Source organism: Cydia pomonella, chromosome 26, assembly GCF_033807575.1.
Source record: "Cydia pomonella isolate Wapato2018A chromosome 26, ilCydPomo1, whole genome shotgun sequence".
NCBI lineage: Eukaryota > Metazoa > Arthropoda > Insecta > Lepidoptera > Tortricidae > Cydia > Cydia pomonella.
The window spans coordinates 1,345,726-1,365,313 of record NC_084728.1 but is presented as its reverse complement, the minus strand read 5'-3'; the positions used below and the strand labels follow the sequence as shown (position 1 = coordinate 1,365,313).

At 36.9% G+C, this 19,588-nt stretch overlaps 1 protein-coding gene across 4 annotated transcripts in view; it reads right to left on the bottom strand.

Moving 5' to 3' along the window:
• The window catches only part of LOC133531929 (acyl-CoA-binding domain-containing protein 5), a 56,634-nt gene extending 37,268 nt beyond the window's left edge, over positions 1-19,366 (bottom strand). For 3 of the 4 annotated variants that reach the window (XM_061870361.1, XM_061870363.1, XM_061870362.1), the window contains exon 1: positions 19,027-19,366. In XM_061870361.1, the coding sequence (XP_061726345.1) occupies positions 19,027-19,087 (61 nt within the window). In that variant the 5' untranslated portion in view covers positions 19,088-19,366. The remainder of the gene's footprint in view (positions 1-19,026) is intronic. The other variant, XM_061870364.1, reaches the window with a different exon arrangement.
• Between the last annotated feature and the right edge of the window lie 222 nt (positions 19,367-19,588).

Genomic DNA, 19,588 nt, shown 5'->3' with positions numbered 1-19,588 from the left:
AATATTATAGTGTATATTTAAATACAGTGGTAGTCGTATACTGTATTTGAAATTATTGATATTTGAATATTACCGAAGTGAATAATTATTATTAACCCAATCTATTTTAACATCAGCGGAATGCTCTATTCCGCCTGACTATCAATGATTCCAATTAGACCAGTGGAATGGAGTAATCCGCTGATGTTATCGGTAGGGTGATATAATCAGTTGGTGATATTCAAATATCGATCCCCTGTTATTTTTAAATGTGGTATTAAGTATATTAAAAATTATAACAAGGATATAATGTATCACTTCAATGTAGAACTGATTTATTTGATTAGAATTTTGTTATCAGTTGTTACCATATACCCAATACTTAACTTTTTAAGCGGATTCTATCGCGTATATTATTTAACTAATATCCATTCCGACGTTTTGAGTACTATCCTGCACTCGTTGCTACGGAAGTGCCGTAGACGTCAGACGCCCGTGACGTGACCACGAGTGCAAGAAAAGAGTACTCGAAACGTCGGAATGGATAATAGTTAAATATATACGCGATATAATCCGTTTAAATTGAATTATTTCGTTGATTAACAATCGCGGTAACTATTAGGGATATAAGTACACTGTTTAGGGAGGAGTGATATTATTACTTACAAGGAAGGGTACCCAACTGTCCGACTCTGATTTGATTCATTTTGATATATGTTATAGAGTAGTCTAAAATAACGGACACGTATTTTTTTTTAGCTGCCCAAACTCAACCTATTGGGAGAAATTGTCCTCCAAAGTACTAAAAAGTTACTAAATCTTCTAACTCCTATAGAAAGTGATGCTCAAGCAACTTGCTAGTTAATGGCTGGTTTGAGTATATGTTTGAAAGCAGCAAAAAAATAATGAGCACGTGTTTTGTTATATCGGCTAAAACTCATTTTTTCCTAAAAAAAACACCCGTCTTTATGTGTAACTATACTGAAGATATTATAAAACTTCGAATGTCGATTTTTTTAGGAAAAAATGAGTTTTAGCCGATATAACAAAACACGTGCTCATTATTTTTTGCTGCTTTCAAACATATACTCAAACCAGCCATTAACTAGCAAGTTGCTTGAGCATCACTTTCTATAGGAGTTAGAAGATTTAGTAACTTTTTAGTACTTTGGAGGACAATTTCTCCCAATAGGTTGAGTTTGGGCAGCTAAAAAAAATACGTGTCCGTTATTTTAGACTACTCTACATATAACATATATCAAAATGAATCAAATCGGAGTCGGACAGTTGGGTACCCTTCCTTGTTAGTTACAGTCGCCATCAGATATATCGGTGCAGCCAAGGTAATCAAGGCGATAAAGTGCATGTTCAGACATTTTTGAGTACCTTGGCCGCTCCGATATATTACAGTCGCCAACAGATATATCGGAGCGGCCAAGTTGATCACAAAACAACGTCTTTATTGTCAAAGCGATATAGTGCATATTTATGGGTACCTTGGCCGCTCCGATATATTTGGTGGCAACTGTACAATGTAAAACCTTTTTTCTATAAATGTGACTCACAATCAGCTTTGTTGCCTATTAATATAAAATAATGATTGATTTCATTTGAAGTTTTTTTTAAACTAGAAGTTTCCCAACTTTAGGAACCTGTTTTGTTCAAATTGTGAAATAGGTTAAGGTGACTACATTATAATTATTTAAGCTTTTCATAACATAAAATTAATATTGTATAGAAAATAGTCTACAGTTAATATTTAACTACATCGCATTTATTATAACGCATAATAATTAATATGCGCATGTACATAATTATGTCTACTTATAATATTTCACAACTTGATTGCAACTTACGACTGACACGACTTGTCCCCAGCCTCTGCACAATATATAATAAATGAAATGCCAGATATTACTACTTCCCATGAAAAAGTGCTATTAAGTGGTTTTATGTTTTTATTAAAAAAATCAACGTTTTCGAAAGAAGTCGAAAAAGTTGTTTTTGTTTTTTAATTCAAACAATAAGTACAGTTTACAGCAGTTTTGGGAAGTAGTATAATCAGGCATTTCATTTATTGTGCAGATGCCAAGGGATAAGTAATACAGTAGATACTACAAAGTTACGTAGTAGATACTACAAAGATACGTAGTAGATACTACAAAGTTACGTAGTAGATACTACTAAGATACGTAGTAGATACTACAAAGTTACGTAGTAGATACTACAAAGTTACGTAGTAGATACTACAAAGTAACATAGTGGTTAATACCAAGTAACATAGTGGCTACTACCAAGTAACATAGTGCTTACTACCAAGTAACATGGTAGATACTACAAAGTAACATAGTGGCTACTACCAAGTAACATAGTACTTACTACCAAGTAACATAGTACTTACTACCAAGTAACATGGTAGATACTACAAAGTAACATAGTGGTTACTACCAAGCAATATAGTATATACCACAACATATTTTTGGTAACGGATACAAAAGGCTGTAGTTATTTCAACAATACACATCCAGCACTGTTAACAATTTAAGCTCTACTGCTTACTATGTAACATACTTACCCATACCATATAACTTTTACGAGAAGAGAATAGTTGAGTTTACTATTTGTAGAGTTGTCACATATAGTACGATAAAAATTGTAGGGTCTACCGAATTCTCGTTACAACAACCAGATTTTTTTTTCCGTGTAGCGATGCGAATTGTTATAATAGAATCGGCCTGCATAACTGTGAGTAAGTGTATAGGGCTTTAACAGCATATGTTGTGTAATGACTACACTTAAAATAACCATAAAATTGTGTTCAATATAAACATGGTTAATTATAAAATGTTATATTGTTTTATTTTCAAGTGGTTAACACGGGAAATGGGATATAAAGTTGATTAGACACAGCAGCTATGAAAATTTATGAAACATCATTATAACAAAGAGAGGCATTCAAAGTATTCAAACTTCAAATATATACAAAAACTTAGATACTTTTTCTACTATACAACGTAAATAATTTAAAAAAAAAGGTAAGTATCTCAGTAGATAAAAGTATAGTACAAAAGACATCAACGAGATTATTTTTGAGTTTTTCGATCGGCATAGAGTTTATCAGACTAAGCCACCGAATCGAATGTCGCTCAAAGCCGGCGTATTTTTATGGCAGTTAAACAACTGCTAACCATATGTTTACTGTACACTCTGTACAGCCACTTTGTTTAAACTTGTGGAAGTTAATTGCAGTTAAAAGCAATGAAAATGAAAATGTCCATACAAAGTGACCCCGTTTAACCGGCGTAATGACTAAACTTTCGCAAGCTGTGTGTGTGCTCAAAGCAGTCGACTATAGATGAGAGTATTTACTGTATTTAGCTAATATGCGATTAGCAGTAAAATTTCCTATGATTCTATTGGGTACGTCACGGACTTAAATTGTTGAGCCATTTAGGTTCATTTACATTGGACCGTTCATACCCTTAGTATTGACAAACAAATGAGCTTGAACCCTAAATGGATCTATTATAGCCATTTGCTGAACTTCACGTCCAAATACTACAAGTAGGATCCATCATCATTAAATTCATTAGCCACATCATCTGCTGTTGCAGCGTCGGTTTGGGATCAGGTTGAATGTTTCGGGGCGGTTGATCGCAACGTCAGGGATGACTGAAAGGTCCTATACCAAAGCCGCATCTTCTGACACAGCAATCTGGAAGAGGTCTGGCGGCGCGAAGTCTTTTTTGCCTAAGATTCTCTAACCACTTTTCTCATGTTTCACCCGCTTTGAGATCTCAACGCCACTCTGGTCTTAACTCAGCCTGAGTCTCCCAGCGGTGGAGTGCTGAAGCAGATCAGGCGCCTCTTGTACCAGTCTTTGTATCTAAGCTTCTGCGATAACTTTAAAGTCCTATACCAGAGCCGCATCTTCTGCCACAACAATCACAAATGAGAGTCAGGTGGAGGAGGTGTGGCATGCAGTGCGAAGTCTATTTTGCCTAAGATTCTCCAACCACTTCTCTCATGTTTCACTACACCCGCTTTGAGATCTCGACGCCACTCTGGTCTTAACTCAGCCTGAGTCTCCCAGGGGTGGAGTGCTGAAGCAGATCAGGTCCCTCTTATAGCAATCCTTGTATCTAAGCTTCTGAGATAACTTTCTTCCATCAGTCTTATACCAAAGCCGCATCTTCTGCCACAGCAATCGCAAACATGATGAGGGTCCGGAAGAGGTCTGGCGGTGGGAAGTCTTTTTTATCTAAGATTTCCCAAGCACTCTTTGTCCTGTTTCACTACACCCGCTTTGAGATCTCGACGCCACTCTTGTCTTAACTCAGCCTGAGTCTCCCAGGGGTGGAGTGCTGAAGCAGATCAGGTCCCTCTTGAGCAGCAGCAGCAGTTCTTGGAGCATTCCACGGGCTGTCCCGTACGGACGTATTTTATTTCTTGTGTTGCGACTTATTTTCGGCATTTAAAGCAGGCGATTATTTTTCTGAGCATATTTTTGAACAATTTGAACCATTAGTCACAGAAAAGGAAACTCTTGTACCTGCAAATCTTCAGAAAAATCGCGTTTATACGGTACGGGAAAACGGTAGACAATTTCATGGAATGCTCCTTTTGTATCTTATATCTAAGCTAAGGGCGTCCAACGGGCCGCCTGGCGTTTACGATTCAGTAGCCCAAAACCATTAGCGCCATTTTTTTTTGTTGTCGATTTGTTTTTCGTCAGATTTATATAACATTTGGCAAATTTGAAGAGGCAAGGCATTCTGGGTGAAATAAAGACGGACTTCCAATTTGTCCCAAAAATGTATGTAATGGTACGTTAAGTTACGAAAATACCATACATTTTCGAAACTCTGAGAAAGATTTTTTAAGTCATAAGGTGAATTTGCGTCTATATTGTAAAGTATAGCGAATTTTTGTCAAGGCAGCAAATTTTATTTATTTATTGAAATTATTTGCACAACACAAATAAAAATGTATAAATGGCAGACTTAAAACCAAAAGACATTCTCTACCAGTCAACCATCGAGTCAAACAGAGACATGTATGTTGATGCAGGAGTGGTTCATAACTTACAAAATGATTTTATCCAAATCAGACCAAAAAAAATAGTCAATCATAAGGTTTTTTAGTTGACTACGGAACCCTAAAAAGAATTTTCTAGTCAAAATAGTATAGGTATGAAGAATTGATAGTAAGCGTAGGCTAATTGTCCGGGCCATGGGAATCGCCGGCTGGCGGCGAGGCCAGGTTCCATTACCGGGAAGGTCACTTTGACATGACAACCTTAAGGAAAAATGGCTGCTTTTATAACATCGATTGTCCCAGTTTCATATGACGAACGAGTTAGAAATGTTATTTTAAACGTCAAATTTATATGAAATTATGACGTTTACTTACTTGCACCGTCTGGGCTATCAAAATCGCTGCCAACTTATCTTGGTCGGACTAGTAGTATGGCATTAGAGGAAAGGTCCTTAAGATATTAGATCCGTATCTAAATAATAGGAAGCAGTATGTCGAACTAAAAACAATCGATGGAGACACAGAGAAACTGGTCAAGTCGAAGACTGCTATTATAAGACGCGGAGTCCCACAAGGCTCAGTACTTGGCCCACTATTTTTTGTCCTGTTTATGAACATCTTAAATGGATTGGATAAGTTTGGACCCAAAAATAAAAATGAATAGTCGTAGCATTAAAAAAAACCGGCCAAGTGCGGCATTTTTTTTTTTTTGGGTAGATAGTGTATTTTTGGTCGAATAATTAGTAAAAAAGAGTCTAAAAGTATTTTCCCCTGAGTTTCCTTTGAATAAAACTTAGTAGAAAATGACATCGTACAAACTTTCGACCATATGAATCGCGCGGGTCGTCCTCTTTAGTCTTAAAGTGCGTGTTCAGATATTATTGGGCATCTTGGCTGCTCCGATATACCTGAAACCTGACCACAATACACAACGTAAGAAGTGCTCTTGTAACGATAACGCCATAATTCTTAACCTTGCCAGTCGCGACTAGGTTGCAAAACGTCGACGCAACACTAACTCATTACCATTATGCAAGCGTGGGTAAAAAGTCCGAGAGAATGTTTACTCTATTCTAGGATGCACTTGGTGCGTAGACAAGATGCCAATCGTTAAAGGGCTTCCCTCGGTTTTCATCGATTTTTGACTAGTTTTGAGTCGTTACTCCTACATTTGCACTATAGATATAATTATAAGACAAACAGCTATAGGGAGCGTGCATGAACTGTAGGAGGCAGCACAGGAGCCGTCAGATTTTTGGCGCGAGGCGTAAATGTGATGTTTATTGTTCCGATGTGGCCCACAAGATGGCAGAACCTATTATGTACAAGTAAACAAGTGACGTGTAAATATACATGTTTATGGTTCCGATTCAGGCCACAAGATGGCAGACCCTCCAACGCGCACGGTCCCTATCGGTTCTTCAATCTTTTATCTCCATTCTGGTCTGCCGGGTTTTGAAAGAAATTAACACTTATTTTTTTATATATATTTTTAAACATTGTCTAAAAACACTTTTTTCGTTACTAGATTGCTGTGAAGGATTTTACACATTTGGGTTCGTCTTTGACGTCTCTAAAAACTGGTCAAATATTTAAAATATTAATACCTGACTGTGGCCCTAGTGAAAAAGGGTACAAGTCTCTGGCAGCGCAGGTGTAAAGGGGTGTAAGTTCCACGTAACACTTATGCCCTTATACACCTAAACTGCCAGAGACTTGTACCCTTTTTCACTAGGGCCACAGTTTTAATTTATGGCCTAAATTTGTTCAACTTTGATGCCAAATATTTCGAAGTCAGTGAACTTTGCCGTTGCTGTTAATATGATAAGCTACAAAAAACATTAGAAAACTAAGGAATTCAGATTGAAGGTCATTGGCGTTAGGGATCCCCTTAAAGCTCCATAGCGAACGAACCGCAACCATTGACATATATCTAAAGGGGCCCACTGATTACCAGTTCGCCGGACGATATCGGCCTGTCAGTTATTCGCGATTGTCAGCTTTTGACACTGACAGGCCGATATCGCTTCCCTCCCTCCCTCCCTCCCTCCCTTCCCTTAAGAGTCCGATATAGTAGTAGTAGTAAACTCTTTATAATAATAATAATAATTTAGCCTATATGCGTCCCATTGCTGGGCACAGGCCTCCTCTCATGCGCGAGAGGGCTCGGGCTATAGTCCCCACGCTAGCCCAATGCGGATTGGGAACTTCACATACACCTTTGAACTTCTTCGCAGATGTATGCAGGTTTCCTCACGATGTTTTCCTTCACCGAAAAGCTAGTGGTAAATATCAGATGATATTTCGTACATAAGTTCCGAAAAACTCATTGGTACGAGCCAGGATTTGAACCCACGACCTACGGATTGAAAGTCGGACGTCATATCCACTCGGCCACCACCGCTTTTTAACTTAGTAAACTCTTTATTTTACAAAAAATACATATTAAAAGTAACATACAATTAGTAAGAAGTACAAAGGCGAACTTATCCCTTTGAGGGATCTATTCCAGTTAACATTACTAGGTTATATCTGATGGCGACTGTACAGTTACGACTGAAAATATTGATACGAACAAAGTGCCAATAATATGTATACACGACCTTATTGTTCATATATTAAGGTAGTGTATACTTTTTGGCGCTTTTCCCGTATCTATATTTTCAGACGTGACTGTACCAGTGAAATGAAATTCTTTGACTGGTACAGTCGCCATCAGATATATCGGAGCGGCCGAGGTGCCTACAAATATCTGAACACGCCTCTATTGTCACAGCGTTGGAGTGCGTGTTTACATATTTTTGAGCACCTCTACCGCTCCGATATATCTGATGGCGACTGAACGCAGCCGTTGCTGACAGGACGGGTGCGTACCGAAACTTCGGAAGCATGGTTTACATCAATCAAGCAAAATGCCGGCTTCCCTTCGATATTCGATGAGGAAATCTAGTTTCTAGTTGGGGCAATGAACTTTGCTTGTTGCCATGGATACATCTCTAGTTCATTAAATACTAAAATTAGACATTTCGCACGTGTATTGTACGACGTTTTACATTACATGGACATGGCCCTTTAAGTTTTCGATATACGCACGTATAGTGCTAGTTACCGCACTAGGGCGGTAATAAAGTAGCCCCATATGTACTGTAATAGTACATTTCGATGCCAGTGCGGAAGAATGACATTTCCGCACATGTAGCGAACGACGTTTTTTTAATACAGTTGCGAAAAAATAAGAAAAACAACAAGTACTTTTTTTATGCATAGTATATGCACTTTTACTAGACAGGAACAATTGTAAATATTAGTACATTACGATACAAGTGCGAAAAATAGAAAATTCGAAACGAGTGGCGATAAATTAAAACACGACACGAGTTGCGAATTACCTATTCGCACATGTATCGTACAACGTTTTACAGTACATATGGCCCTTTAAATGTTCGACACAGTAACGTAATATGCTACTTCTCGCACTAGTGCTATAAAGTAGCCCCATATGTACTGTAAAAAATATTTTACTATTATTACCTAAGTATTACATCAATGCCTAAGTATCGTTATTGACGATTATTTGTGTATCGTATATTTAAATTGTATGAAAAAAATATCGAATGTTGCCTTTGGAAACTTAAAACATTCTTGCGGTGAGAAAAAACGCCTCTGCTTTGACAGGAGTTTCGGCAGCTATTCCGTTCCATTCAGACAACTTATTAAGAACGGTTTTTCAATATTCAATATTAAAAAATAAACGTGCTATAATGATGAAGAGGTAAATAATAAAATAATGTATATAAAATATGCTTAAATTTATTATATTTACATTAACAGTACGTTTTTATGTTAATTACGACTTTTAAAGGAAACTAACATTAACACTCATCAATATCAGTCATGAATTGGAACACGTGGAAAAATAAAAAGCACTAGTTCGCGAAATCCAACTTTCCGCACGCTAAACAGCTACGTAAAATAGCCCTTTTTGAGCAACTGTATTAAAAAAATATAATTGTTACGACGAAATTTGAGTGTTTTGAAGGCGTGTAGATCGACGCAAAACGAAATAAAATCGAGCCTTTCTAATGCCCCGCGCAAGTACGATTCATAAATATGTATACATTCTCTCGCCTTATTGCAATGGATTAAGGTGAAGAAATGTATACATATTTATGAACTCGGCTGCAAGTACGACGAAAGTAATTCCGGCGGAGTTTCACTTTTGCAGCATAACGGGCGCTTTTGACACAAATTTCGTGGCTAATAATGTGTTATGTAATGTTATGTTATGTGTTGTTATTTAGTATAAATTTTATTTTGACACTTGGAGAGACTTTACACCTCCAAATTTTATTAGTATTAGTACTCTGACATAGGGGACCTTTTACATCTCCAGATTTAATGTGTTTTTAACCATAGAGACTATACATCTCTATTGTATTGTAGTAATTATTTATTTTAAGATTATTATAATGTAATGTTTACCCAGGTATTGGCTGTTGTATTTATAAAATGTTGTTATGTATTTTTCATGTCACTATATGATGTTACTATAAATGTTGTATTGACTTGTAAAAGAGCCCTTGAGGCCTACTTGCAGAATAAATTTTTGAATTTTGAATTTTGTTAGTATGTTTTTTTCTTTTTAGTGTTCCGTACCCAAAGGGTAAAAACGGGAGCCTATTACTAAGACTCCACTTTCCGTCTGTCTGTCTGTCGGTCTGTCACCAGGCTGTATCTCGTGAACCGTGATGGTTACAGTTGATATTTTCACAGATGATGTATTTCTGTTGCCGCTATAACAACAAATACTAAAAACAGAATGAAATAAATATTTAAGTGGGGCTCCCATACAACAAACGTGATATTTTTGCCGTTTTTTTTGCGTAATGAATGGTACGGAATCCTTCGTGCGCGAGTCCGACTCGCTCTTGGCAGGTTTTTGGGTTCCGCAGTCAAATAGTTAACTGTCTGACATTGGGGACCTTTTACATCTCCAGATTTAATGTATTTTTAACCATAGAGACTATACATCTCTATTGTATTGTAGTAATTATTTATTTTAAGATCATTATAATGTAATTTTTGTAATGTTTACCCAAGTATTGTCTGTTTTATTTATAAATGTTGTTATGTATTTTTCATGTCGCTATATGATGTTACTATAAATGTTGTATTGACTTGTAAAAGAGCCCTTGAGGCCTACTTGCAGAATTTTTTTTTTAATTTGAATTTGAACTAGGAAGTCTTATAGTTTTGCCATGTCCGTCTGTCTGTCTTTTGTCTGTCTGTCCGAGGCTTTGCTCCGTGGTCCTTAGTAGTAGAAAGCTGCAATTTGGCATGGATATAAAAATCAGTAAGGCCGACAAAGTCGTACAATAAAATCTAAACCTTTTTAGGGTACCTCCCCTACACGTAAAGTGGAGGTAAAAATTTTTTTCTTTAACTCTACAGTGTGGGGTATCGTTGGAAAGGTCTTTCAAAACTAACACGGGTCTTCAACAATCATTTTTTGATATAGTGAATATATTTGGAGATAATCGCTCCGAAAGAAAAAACAATTCCTAACTTTTGAACCATAAGTCCAAAAAATATGCATACGGCCCGCATGTTGGTAAGCGGTTACCAGGCGGGCCGTAGCATATGGACGCCTGCAATTCCAGAGGTGTTACATACGCGTTGCCGACCCTAACACCCCGCACCCTGGTTGAGCTCTGGCAACCTTACTCGTCGGCAGGAACACAACACTATGAGTAGGGTCTAGTGTTATTTGGCTGCGGTTTTCTGTAAGGTACTTCCCCAGTTGGGCTTTGCTCTAGATCTGCTGTGCTGATAGTGCTGTGCCCTACCACACAAAGCGAGATGACATTCACAGTGCATCTGCTTCTCTATCGCTCGAATACCTATGCAAGAGTGATAGAGAGAGACACATTATAATGAAATTTTAATTTCTCAGTATGTGCTAGTAGCGCTCTGTACGCAGAGTTTTACGTAATATTCCCTGTTTCAGTAACATAAATGTTACATTATATGAACTCCATCAAGTAACGAAAAACTGATTTTCAATCGTAATAATTACAAATGACAAAGTACGGAGTCCATTGAGAACACACAGACGAGCTGACCACAAAGTGTTACAATCCCAGATTACGTTGTTACGTACGCGGTTATGAATCAAGAGCGTGACGGGAGCATTATACCACGTTATGGTGTTATGCAATAGTTTAGGGATGTCACGAATATTCGAATTCGCATTCGTATATACGAATATTCGCATCATTTAAAACATTCGCATTCGTATCAAATGGAGCGAATGTTTTACGAAATGTGAATGTGCACAGGTCGTGTCCTGTCTCGTCGACTCGTGTATCGCCAGTGCGCACAAACTGTTTTCAAGTAATACATTTTGACCAGTAGACAGCATTTTCATCTCTCCTATTCGGAAAGTTCACCTTTCATAGGCTGATTGAAATTGTTCGCGGTTTATAAGGGGTTTATTTTAAATAATATTAATAATGACTATACCGAGTGGGGTCCGCAAACTTTTACTTAAGCTCGTAAATAATTACGACAATGTGCGAAGTTGGCGTGAAGCGTTACAACGCTATACATAGCGAAAAACTGCTATTCAATTCAATTCAATTTCAATTTCATTTATTGAGAGACCAACTGAGATCAATTATTGTTAGTAAAAAATGTATATCTTAAAATATATGATTAGTACTATACACAATAAATTAATGATGATTAAGAATAAATAAATTAATTGAAATTGAAAAGAAGTGAAACTAAATCAAACAGAATACAATAAAAACAAAATTCGATCAAATAAAAATAAATACAAATAAAATTAATTTTAAAATGTTTCATTCAATATAGCTATTAATTAATTAATATGCTATGTTAACAAGTCGTAAACAATTTAGTAGGTAAGTGCTCTATTACTATTTTGATACTTTAAGTACCTACTGGAAAATATCAATAAAATCCAAACATTGGAACGTAATGAGTTACTGACAACCAATATAAAGAAGAAATCTGTGGAGTGAAGTGACTGGTCAGTAGTAATTTGATTCAGCAACATAAAATATATAAAAATATCTTGACAAAACATGTCTATAAATGTCTTTATATTTTACATAGTGGTAGAAATTATGTGAGCTGACTTTGAGTGCACGACAACGTATATTTAACTGATTTCCTTAGGTACCTTACGTGTGCACAGAAAATCAAAAATATGTTCTAGTATCAACACTATAACTCCTACTACACAAAGTGTGACCAGCCCAAGATTTTTTTTATTTCCCGCCAAAAATTTGTGTAATATTTCGGTAGCCAGACTCTATTTGTTAATAAATCAATATAAATGACGATGAATGTTTAAAATATTATCATTACATTACATTCATTCATTCACTCAGTTTTTTAAGGTGCCTATATATTAAGGCGGTTTCAGAGAGGTCCTAATTAAAGATCGGATTATCTATAGTTTTAGATTTTTTAGGGTCAAAATCTAAATGGCGCCAATTCCAGTCATAAAACCTACATTTCTTGTATTTGACTTTCCTCATAGTCGAAATGAAAAGTAGAGTGTTTAACTCGGGTAAAAGTAACCAACCCTCGAACTATTGGCTCTCTCACGAAATCTCGGGTGATATGGTTCACTTTCCACCCTCGGTTAACAATCTACTACTCTCAATACTTTATAACATCCCGTCCTAAGGTTACATATATGTATTTTTTTCTAATTATAAATGATAATAACAACTAGGTACATATTCCCTAACATTTGTATTCGCATTCGCATTCGGACATTCGCATCCTGGGCATTCGGAATATTCGGATTCGCATTTGCGAATGTGAAGAATGCAACATTCATGACATCCCTGCAATCAAGGCTCGGAACCGGTTTTTAAAATACCGGTAAATACCGGTTTATTTCGGTTTTCCTCCGAACTTATAAGAACGAGGTTTTAGAACTTTATTGTAACTTTAAAAAACCGATTTACTCGACGACCGATAACGCAACGGCCGGCTGGCCTGGTGGAGTGCCATATAAATAGATACCAACATGGGAGAACCGGTTTTTATTGTTCTTAACCGGTTACTTTGACAAGAACTGTTGTCATAAAACGGTTTAAAAATAACGGATTTTCGAGCGAAACCGAAATTAAAAGGTTATGCGATTAGACCGCGAGCCAGGAACAATTTCCATGACCAATCGGCTCCCGGCTGATGCTGAAAACCCGTGTAGTGGTTAACGGCTAGGTATGATGAACCCTCGTGGACGTCAGCTGCCGCTCCGTTGGTGGGTTGAGGAATAGCAGCCACCGAAACACGTAAAACAAAAAAAAATTGTCATCGCCTCCCGTTTGATACTTTGTCAAATGATAGTTCAGATGATGTTGTTAGTTAAAAAAATCGTCAGCCGGTTATATCGCGGTGGTAAGAACATCAGCTGGTCGCATTAACATTTAAAAAATAAGCGCTATACCTTTTATGATAGCAATAACAAATCATGAAACTTTCCATGTAGCATTTCATCAGGCGTAAACGCCTGAAAATCCGTCAACGGATTAAGCAATTTACACATTACGCATACTTTGCCGCACATAAAGTGGTAGGCGCATATTTTTTACATGTTCATTTTACAGCTGACGGTCATTCCACCGCGATACAACCGGCTGACGGTTTTTTTAGTTTAAAACAGCATCTAAACTATCATCTGACAAAGTATCAGCCGGGAGGCGATGACTGACGAAATATGCTCCTGGCCCGCGGTGTATACGTGCGACTTAATCGACTTATGCGCCAAGTCCATAATACCGGTTTGGAATCAACCGGATTCCGAGCCTTGCCTGTAATAGTTACACCACGAGACACAGGAGGCCTATCCGGAATATGCAAGATCGGAATTTCGTGTCTGCCATCTGCCTGTTTGTCGGAGGCAACTGTCAAAGGTCAATTTGTAGATGGCGCCAGCATAGATTTCTCGTGTTTCTATGGGAAACTGTTGCAGTATAAAATGGCTTAACATACAAATGAGTCATACATATACATATACGTAGCATCTATTTTTTTTATCTGTGGATAAACATCAATTTGAATAGTGGAACAAACTTTTGTATTAGTAAAAATGGAAAAATGTACACCTCCGGCAAGTCCCGAACTTGCGACCACCGGTCCAATCGCTTCTGTCAACTGTACTACGGAGTAGGGTTGAAAATTCTCGAAAAAATCAAATCTTTTTTTTTTTCAGAACGCTTTGAAATTTTCGTTTTTTTCCGTATTTTTCAGTTTTTTTGGGAAAGAAATGAAACTTTAATACTAATTATTACATTTATTAATCACTGTCACTGCCATCATCTAAATCTATCATACCCGAATCAATGACGTCGTCGACAGTGGAACTGTTAATTTGCAAGTGCAAATTAGATCGAATATAAATAAGTTTATTCAGCCGTTCTGGCAAAAGCCGGTTCCTATCCTTGGTGTGGTTGCGACCAAACAACGACCAGTTCCTCTCTGATGCAGCAGATGACGGAGGGACACTAAGTAACCTTACGGCAATAGTTGACAGAAATTTTGTTCCACACAATCCTTTCCACCAATTCAGAGGACTTATGGTCATTACAGGCTGCCATATGAATTCGTTGGCCCAGAAACCGCATTTTGCTTGGTATTCAGCAAACTGACCCATTAAGTCACAGGTATTAATGTGCATTACAAAACACACGACTAAGCAGGTGTAAATTATGGATTAAATATAAATGGAAAAATTCACAAGTTCTTTTCAAAATGCGTTTTTGTCCGTTTATTTCCGATTTTTTTGTTTTTTTCGGAAAAATACATAAACTAAGTGACATTGTTGTTAAACGATCCGAATAAAACTTAAAAAAACATGGCTTTTAGAAAAAAACGGGAATTTTTCCGGTTTTTTTCAACCCTACCAACCCTACTACGGAGGCTTACCAGATGTGTAAGATTTTTTTCATTACGCCATATTGATCCATATTGTAATCCAAATACCAACTTGGAATAGTTAATTGTTAATACTTAAGGTCACGCCGATCATTTATCGGCGGCGGCGGCGTGGCAAAAAAGTCCGGCGGCGGCGGCGCGCCGGCGCGGCGCACACGACTAATCCATACAAAAAACAATTGCGTTTTATAAAGTCATTACACACTATTACTACATAAATACGTGCGCATCTATCTACTTTCGAATATTAGTTTGCGCTAAATTGATAGAAAAACTATATTTCATACAGCACCACCTTAAGCAAGCTTGTGTACGGAGCCGGTGCACGCACGCGGGTGCTATTGTAGGTAAAATGGATGCTATTGTACATAAAATTGGAATTCATTGGAATTTAGAATTCACTCCCTCTAAACATCAGACAAGCTCCAAGTAAGTTTTCTTTCAAGCGGATGTTACGTAAGCATTTGCTAAAACAAGCGTTCAAATAATATTCATCAATATTATATTTATAGTATGTATGTGTATGTATATGTATGTATGTGTGTCTTATATTTATTGGGAGCGTGCACGACTGTCACGCAACCTAGTGTCCGCAATTCTAGGGGAAAACGTCAATTCACTACATCTTATAAAACTACTCCAAAACTAAAAACTACTGAACGGATTTTCATACGACTTTCATCTATCAATAGAGTGATTCTTGAGGAAGGCTTAAGTATATAACTTGTTAAGGTTTTGTGTAAATTGTTTGAAATATAACGATGTTGTCGGAAAAAATCACGCTGGCTAGGAGCTTTAATCGAAAACGCTGCCTAATCCGTTTGAGCTATAACAACACAATGTATGGTGGGGTTGTTTCTTATTCATAGGTCTACAAAAAAGTCCGCGATGTGAAATGTCTATCTTTTAAGGATAACTTACTATATCCATTCTTAACTTCTAGAAAAAGATCACGTAATATGTGGCATTTGCAAAGCTATTTGCATGGATACATTATTAACAATTATCAAAATAAATACGTTAGTTATATTAAGCATTTCATACAGATTACAATAGTCCCTTACACCATACAATTTAAATGAATATTTCAGGAGTAATCGTAAATCAAAGTTTCATTTCGAGCCATATAATCGTACGAAATGTTAAAGACGCTATCCGCAGTTAGTTCAAATTTTTACCACCTTATGCGCTGGGATCGCTTTACTTACCCCCACCATGCACTTTGCACGGTCCCAATATGTTTGTATTTATGTGATATATATGTAGTTTATAAGTAAATTAGTTTGCTTTTCTTTTTAATTAAGTGACTTTTTTATTTCTCTCTCTGCACCAATTGTAAGTCTCTCTGTTTGGCCCTATCTATGGTTGACTGGCAGAGAATGCCATTTGGCATTAAGTCCGCCATTTGTAGATTGTTGTATATATTTGGTGCAATAAAGTTTAAATAAATAAAATCCGTTGCTAGCCTCCGCACCACTTAGCAACGCTCATACTATTTTTCGCTAACCAGAGGCCCAATTCTCGAAAGGTATTAGTCTAATATTATTAGTCTGTTGCCATGGTAACCCATACGAATTGACAGTTCGTGGACTAATAATATTAGTATAAAGTAAAAAGAACTGAGCGCCTCTCGCCGTAAACGTTACAGTTTGGCGGGAATAAATATGTATTATATATAAGTTTTAATTTTAATATATAAGTAAATTAAATAAAAAAAAGTCTAATACCGTTCGAGAAATGGCCCCTATCTAATCGTATGGGTTACCATGGGAACACACCAATATACCGTACGAGAAATGGGCCCTTGCTCACCCGCTCCGTGCAATCGCGCCAACTAGCGGACGCCCTAAGTAATTCTCACTCCAATTGAAAAAAAAAACGAATCGCGATACTCCTTTTCAAAGTCGGTCATAAACCTAGATAAGCTGCACGTAGTAAAAGGCAGCTTTAGCGGTTAACCTTGTAGTATTTATATCCAAATTACACGGACTGCAATATTGCATGGCCTGCCAAGGTGAACCGGTGGTTAACGACTAAAAACAACTGTCATCTGTTTTAAAAACGTGATTTGTAACAGTATTTCTAAAAAACTGTATCGTTTACACCGACCGAAGCGTCATAGACCGCGAGCCAGGAATAAATTTCCATGACCAATCGCCTCCCGGGTGAAAACTCGTATAGTGGTTAACGGCTAGGTATGATGAACCCTCGTGGACGGCAGCTGCCGCTCCGTTGGTAAGTTGAGGAATGGCAGCTACCGAAACACGTAAAAAAAATTGTCATCGCCTCCCGTTTGATCCTATAGACTCAGATAATAGTTCAGATGCTATTGTTAATAAACAAATCGTCAGCTGGTTATATCGCGGTGGTAAGAAAGCAGGTCGCATGAACATGTAAAAAATAAGCGCTTTACCTTTTTATGATAGCAATAACAAATCATGAAGGGGGGTTAAATAAGAAGCAGAAATCTCACGTGATTTGTGCACAAGCAGTTTCTTAAATAACATGTACTCGTAACTGAACAAAAAAAGTAAAAATGTTTAAGCTTGCAGACAGTGTCATGTATATTAATGAATGTATTTGTATGTAATGTCACCATTAAAGCATTAACCTTCACCTCACAGCTATTCATTGGCGTAATTCACTAACACCACTTTTAACTGATGGTGGATCTTATATCTTCACAGTAAGATTGATTATCAGTTAAAAGTCTAGATGGTATTAAGTAACTTACTATACATTACTACTACATACTCATATGTATACTGGAAGTATAATAATTAGTAGCTCTGTAAACTGTAGATCTTACAAGCATAGCTTAAAACCCAAGTAATGTATGGCTCTGCCATTTTGAAAAAATTCCATAAACTGAATTGACAAAAAAACTAGGTAATCATCACACCTGCTCACAAAATTTCACGAGAATTGCAACCTTCTCTAACACTATCAAATAGTTCTCAGGAAAAAAGGACCTTAATTCATTTTATGTTTTTTTTTTATACTACGTCGGTGGCAAACAAGCATACGGCCCGCCTGATGGTAAGCAGTATCCGTAGCCTATGTACGCCTGCAACTCCAGAGGAGTTACATGCGCGTTGCCGACCCTAACCCCCTCCCTCCCCTCGTTGAGCTCTGGCAACCTTACTCACCGGCAGGAACACAACACTATGAGTAGTGGTTACATTTATAACATAGGTAGCTTATTAATGACTGTCATATTAATCATATAATTTTATTACCTATAGCTTTATTATTACTTAATTTTACAGCGCATTAGCGGCCCCTTACCTGTAATGCTATAAATGCTTGTTTGCCACTGACATAATAATTTAATGTGTCTTGTTTGTGTCTACGAATAAAAAATATTCTATTCTATTCTATTCTACATAGTATAATAAAAAAAATGGAACACAAAGTACAATTTTCAATAATTTGCTTGTTTAACCCTTTATAGGGCACACATAGATATTGCAAAAATGACCAATCTGGAACATCATCTTTTTGGATCTTTTAGTTATGCCAGTGGGACAACAGTGTTCCTTTCGATGATTCTCGGCTCCATTTAGCTTAGCATTGCTCCAAGCAATTATTAGGGTTGGCACAACTTTATGTCCCTTCGCTTGCACAACCACAGATAAGATAATGACTTGGATTTTGACAACCCTAGAACCTTTAGGACATTAGTACAAAATAAAACCCTGTTTATAGAAATAGATAAACTTACTCATACACTTTGCAAAATAACAAATGAAAAAAGTTAACATTTTACTACCATTTATTTAAATAACATGTGTTTTTTTGCAAAATATTTTATGATTACAAACATATACATACATACATAAACCATAAAAATATTATTATTCCATGTCCTTATCTAGTTTTATAGTAATGGTAAAAACTCCTACATATGACATATTAAAGCGATTTAACAACCAATAAGATGTATAAACACGACAAAACGTATCCACGTCCTTTTTGCTGCATTACTGTTTGTTTTCGCAAAACAGGTTTTAGAGAAAATTTTCCACTCACCACTTTTCGGCAAACTCCTTATTACATTGACAGCAGCATTAAACTTCTCTTCCAGCGACATTATTAGCACAAAACAAGCCACAAACTATAAAATTACACGCACTTTGGACCTCAAATCACTAGGTACTAAATTATCGAACGAATCACAAAGCACCGATCATGTTTTCAATAAGATCGCAGACAATTATTATTCACAACAACACGCCGCGCTATCGTGCTGGTGATTGTGTAATAAAGATGGACAATGAAAACAATAGGCGAAAATAAACGCGAGTAAAAGTGGTTGCACGTCTCTACTTCGAAGAGAGGAAGGTTCGATTGACAATTGCCGTGAATGACGTGACGCGATTGACAGTGACAGCAACTGTTACAAAATGTTCAAACTGTTACAAAATCTATCTTTTTTATCTCACTCTTGTCGAGCGGTAGACACAAATACTCATTCCTTTAGGATCATGCATAATAAAAAGGCGTTGTTTCTGAATAAAGATAAATGCAAAAAGTAATTTATGCCATTTTTAAGATTTCGCATTTGGATTTGTTTGATCGTTGGTCATTGGTA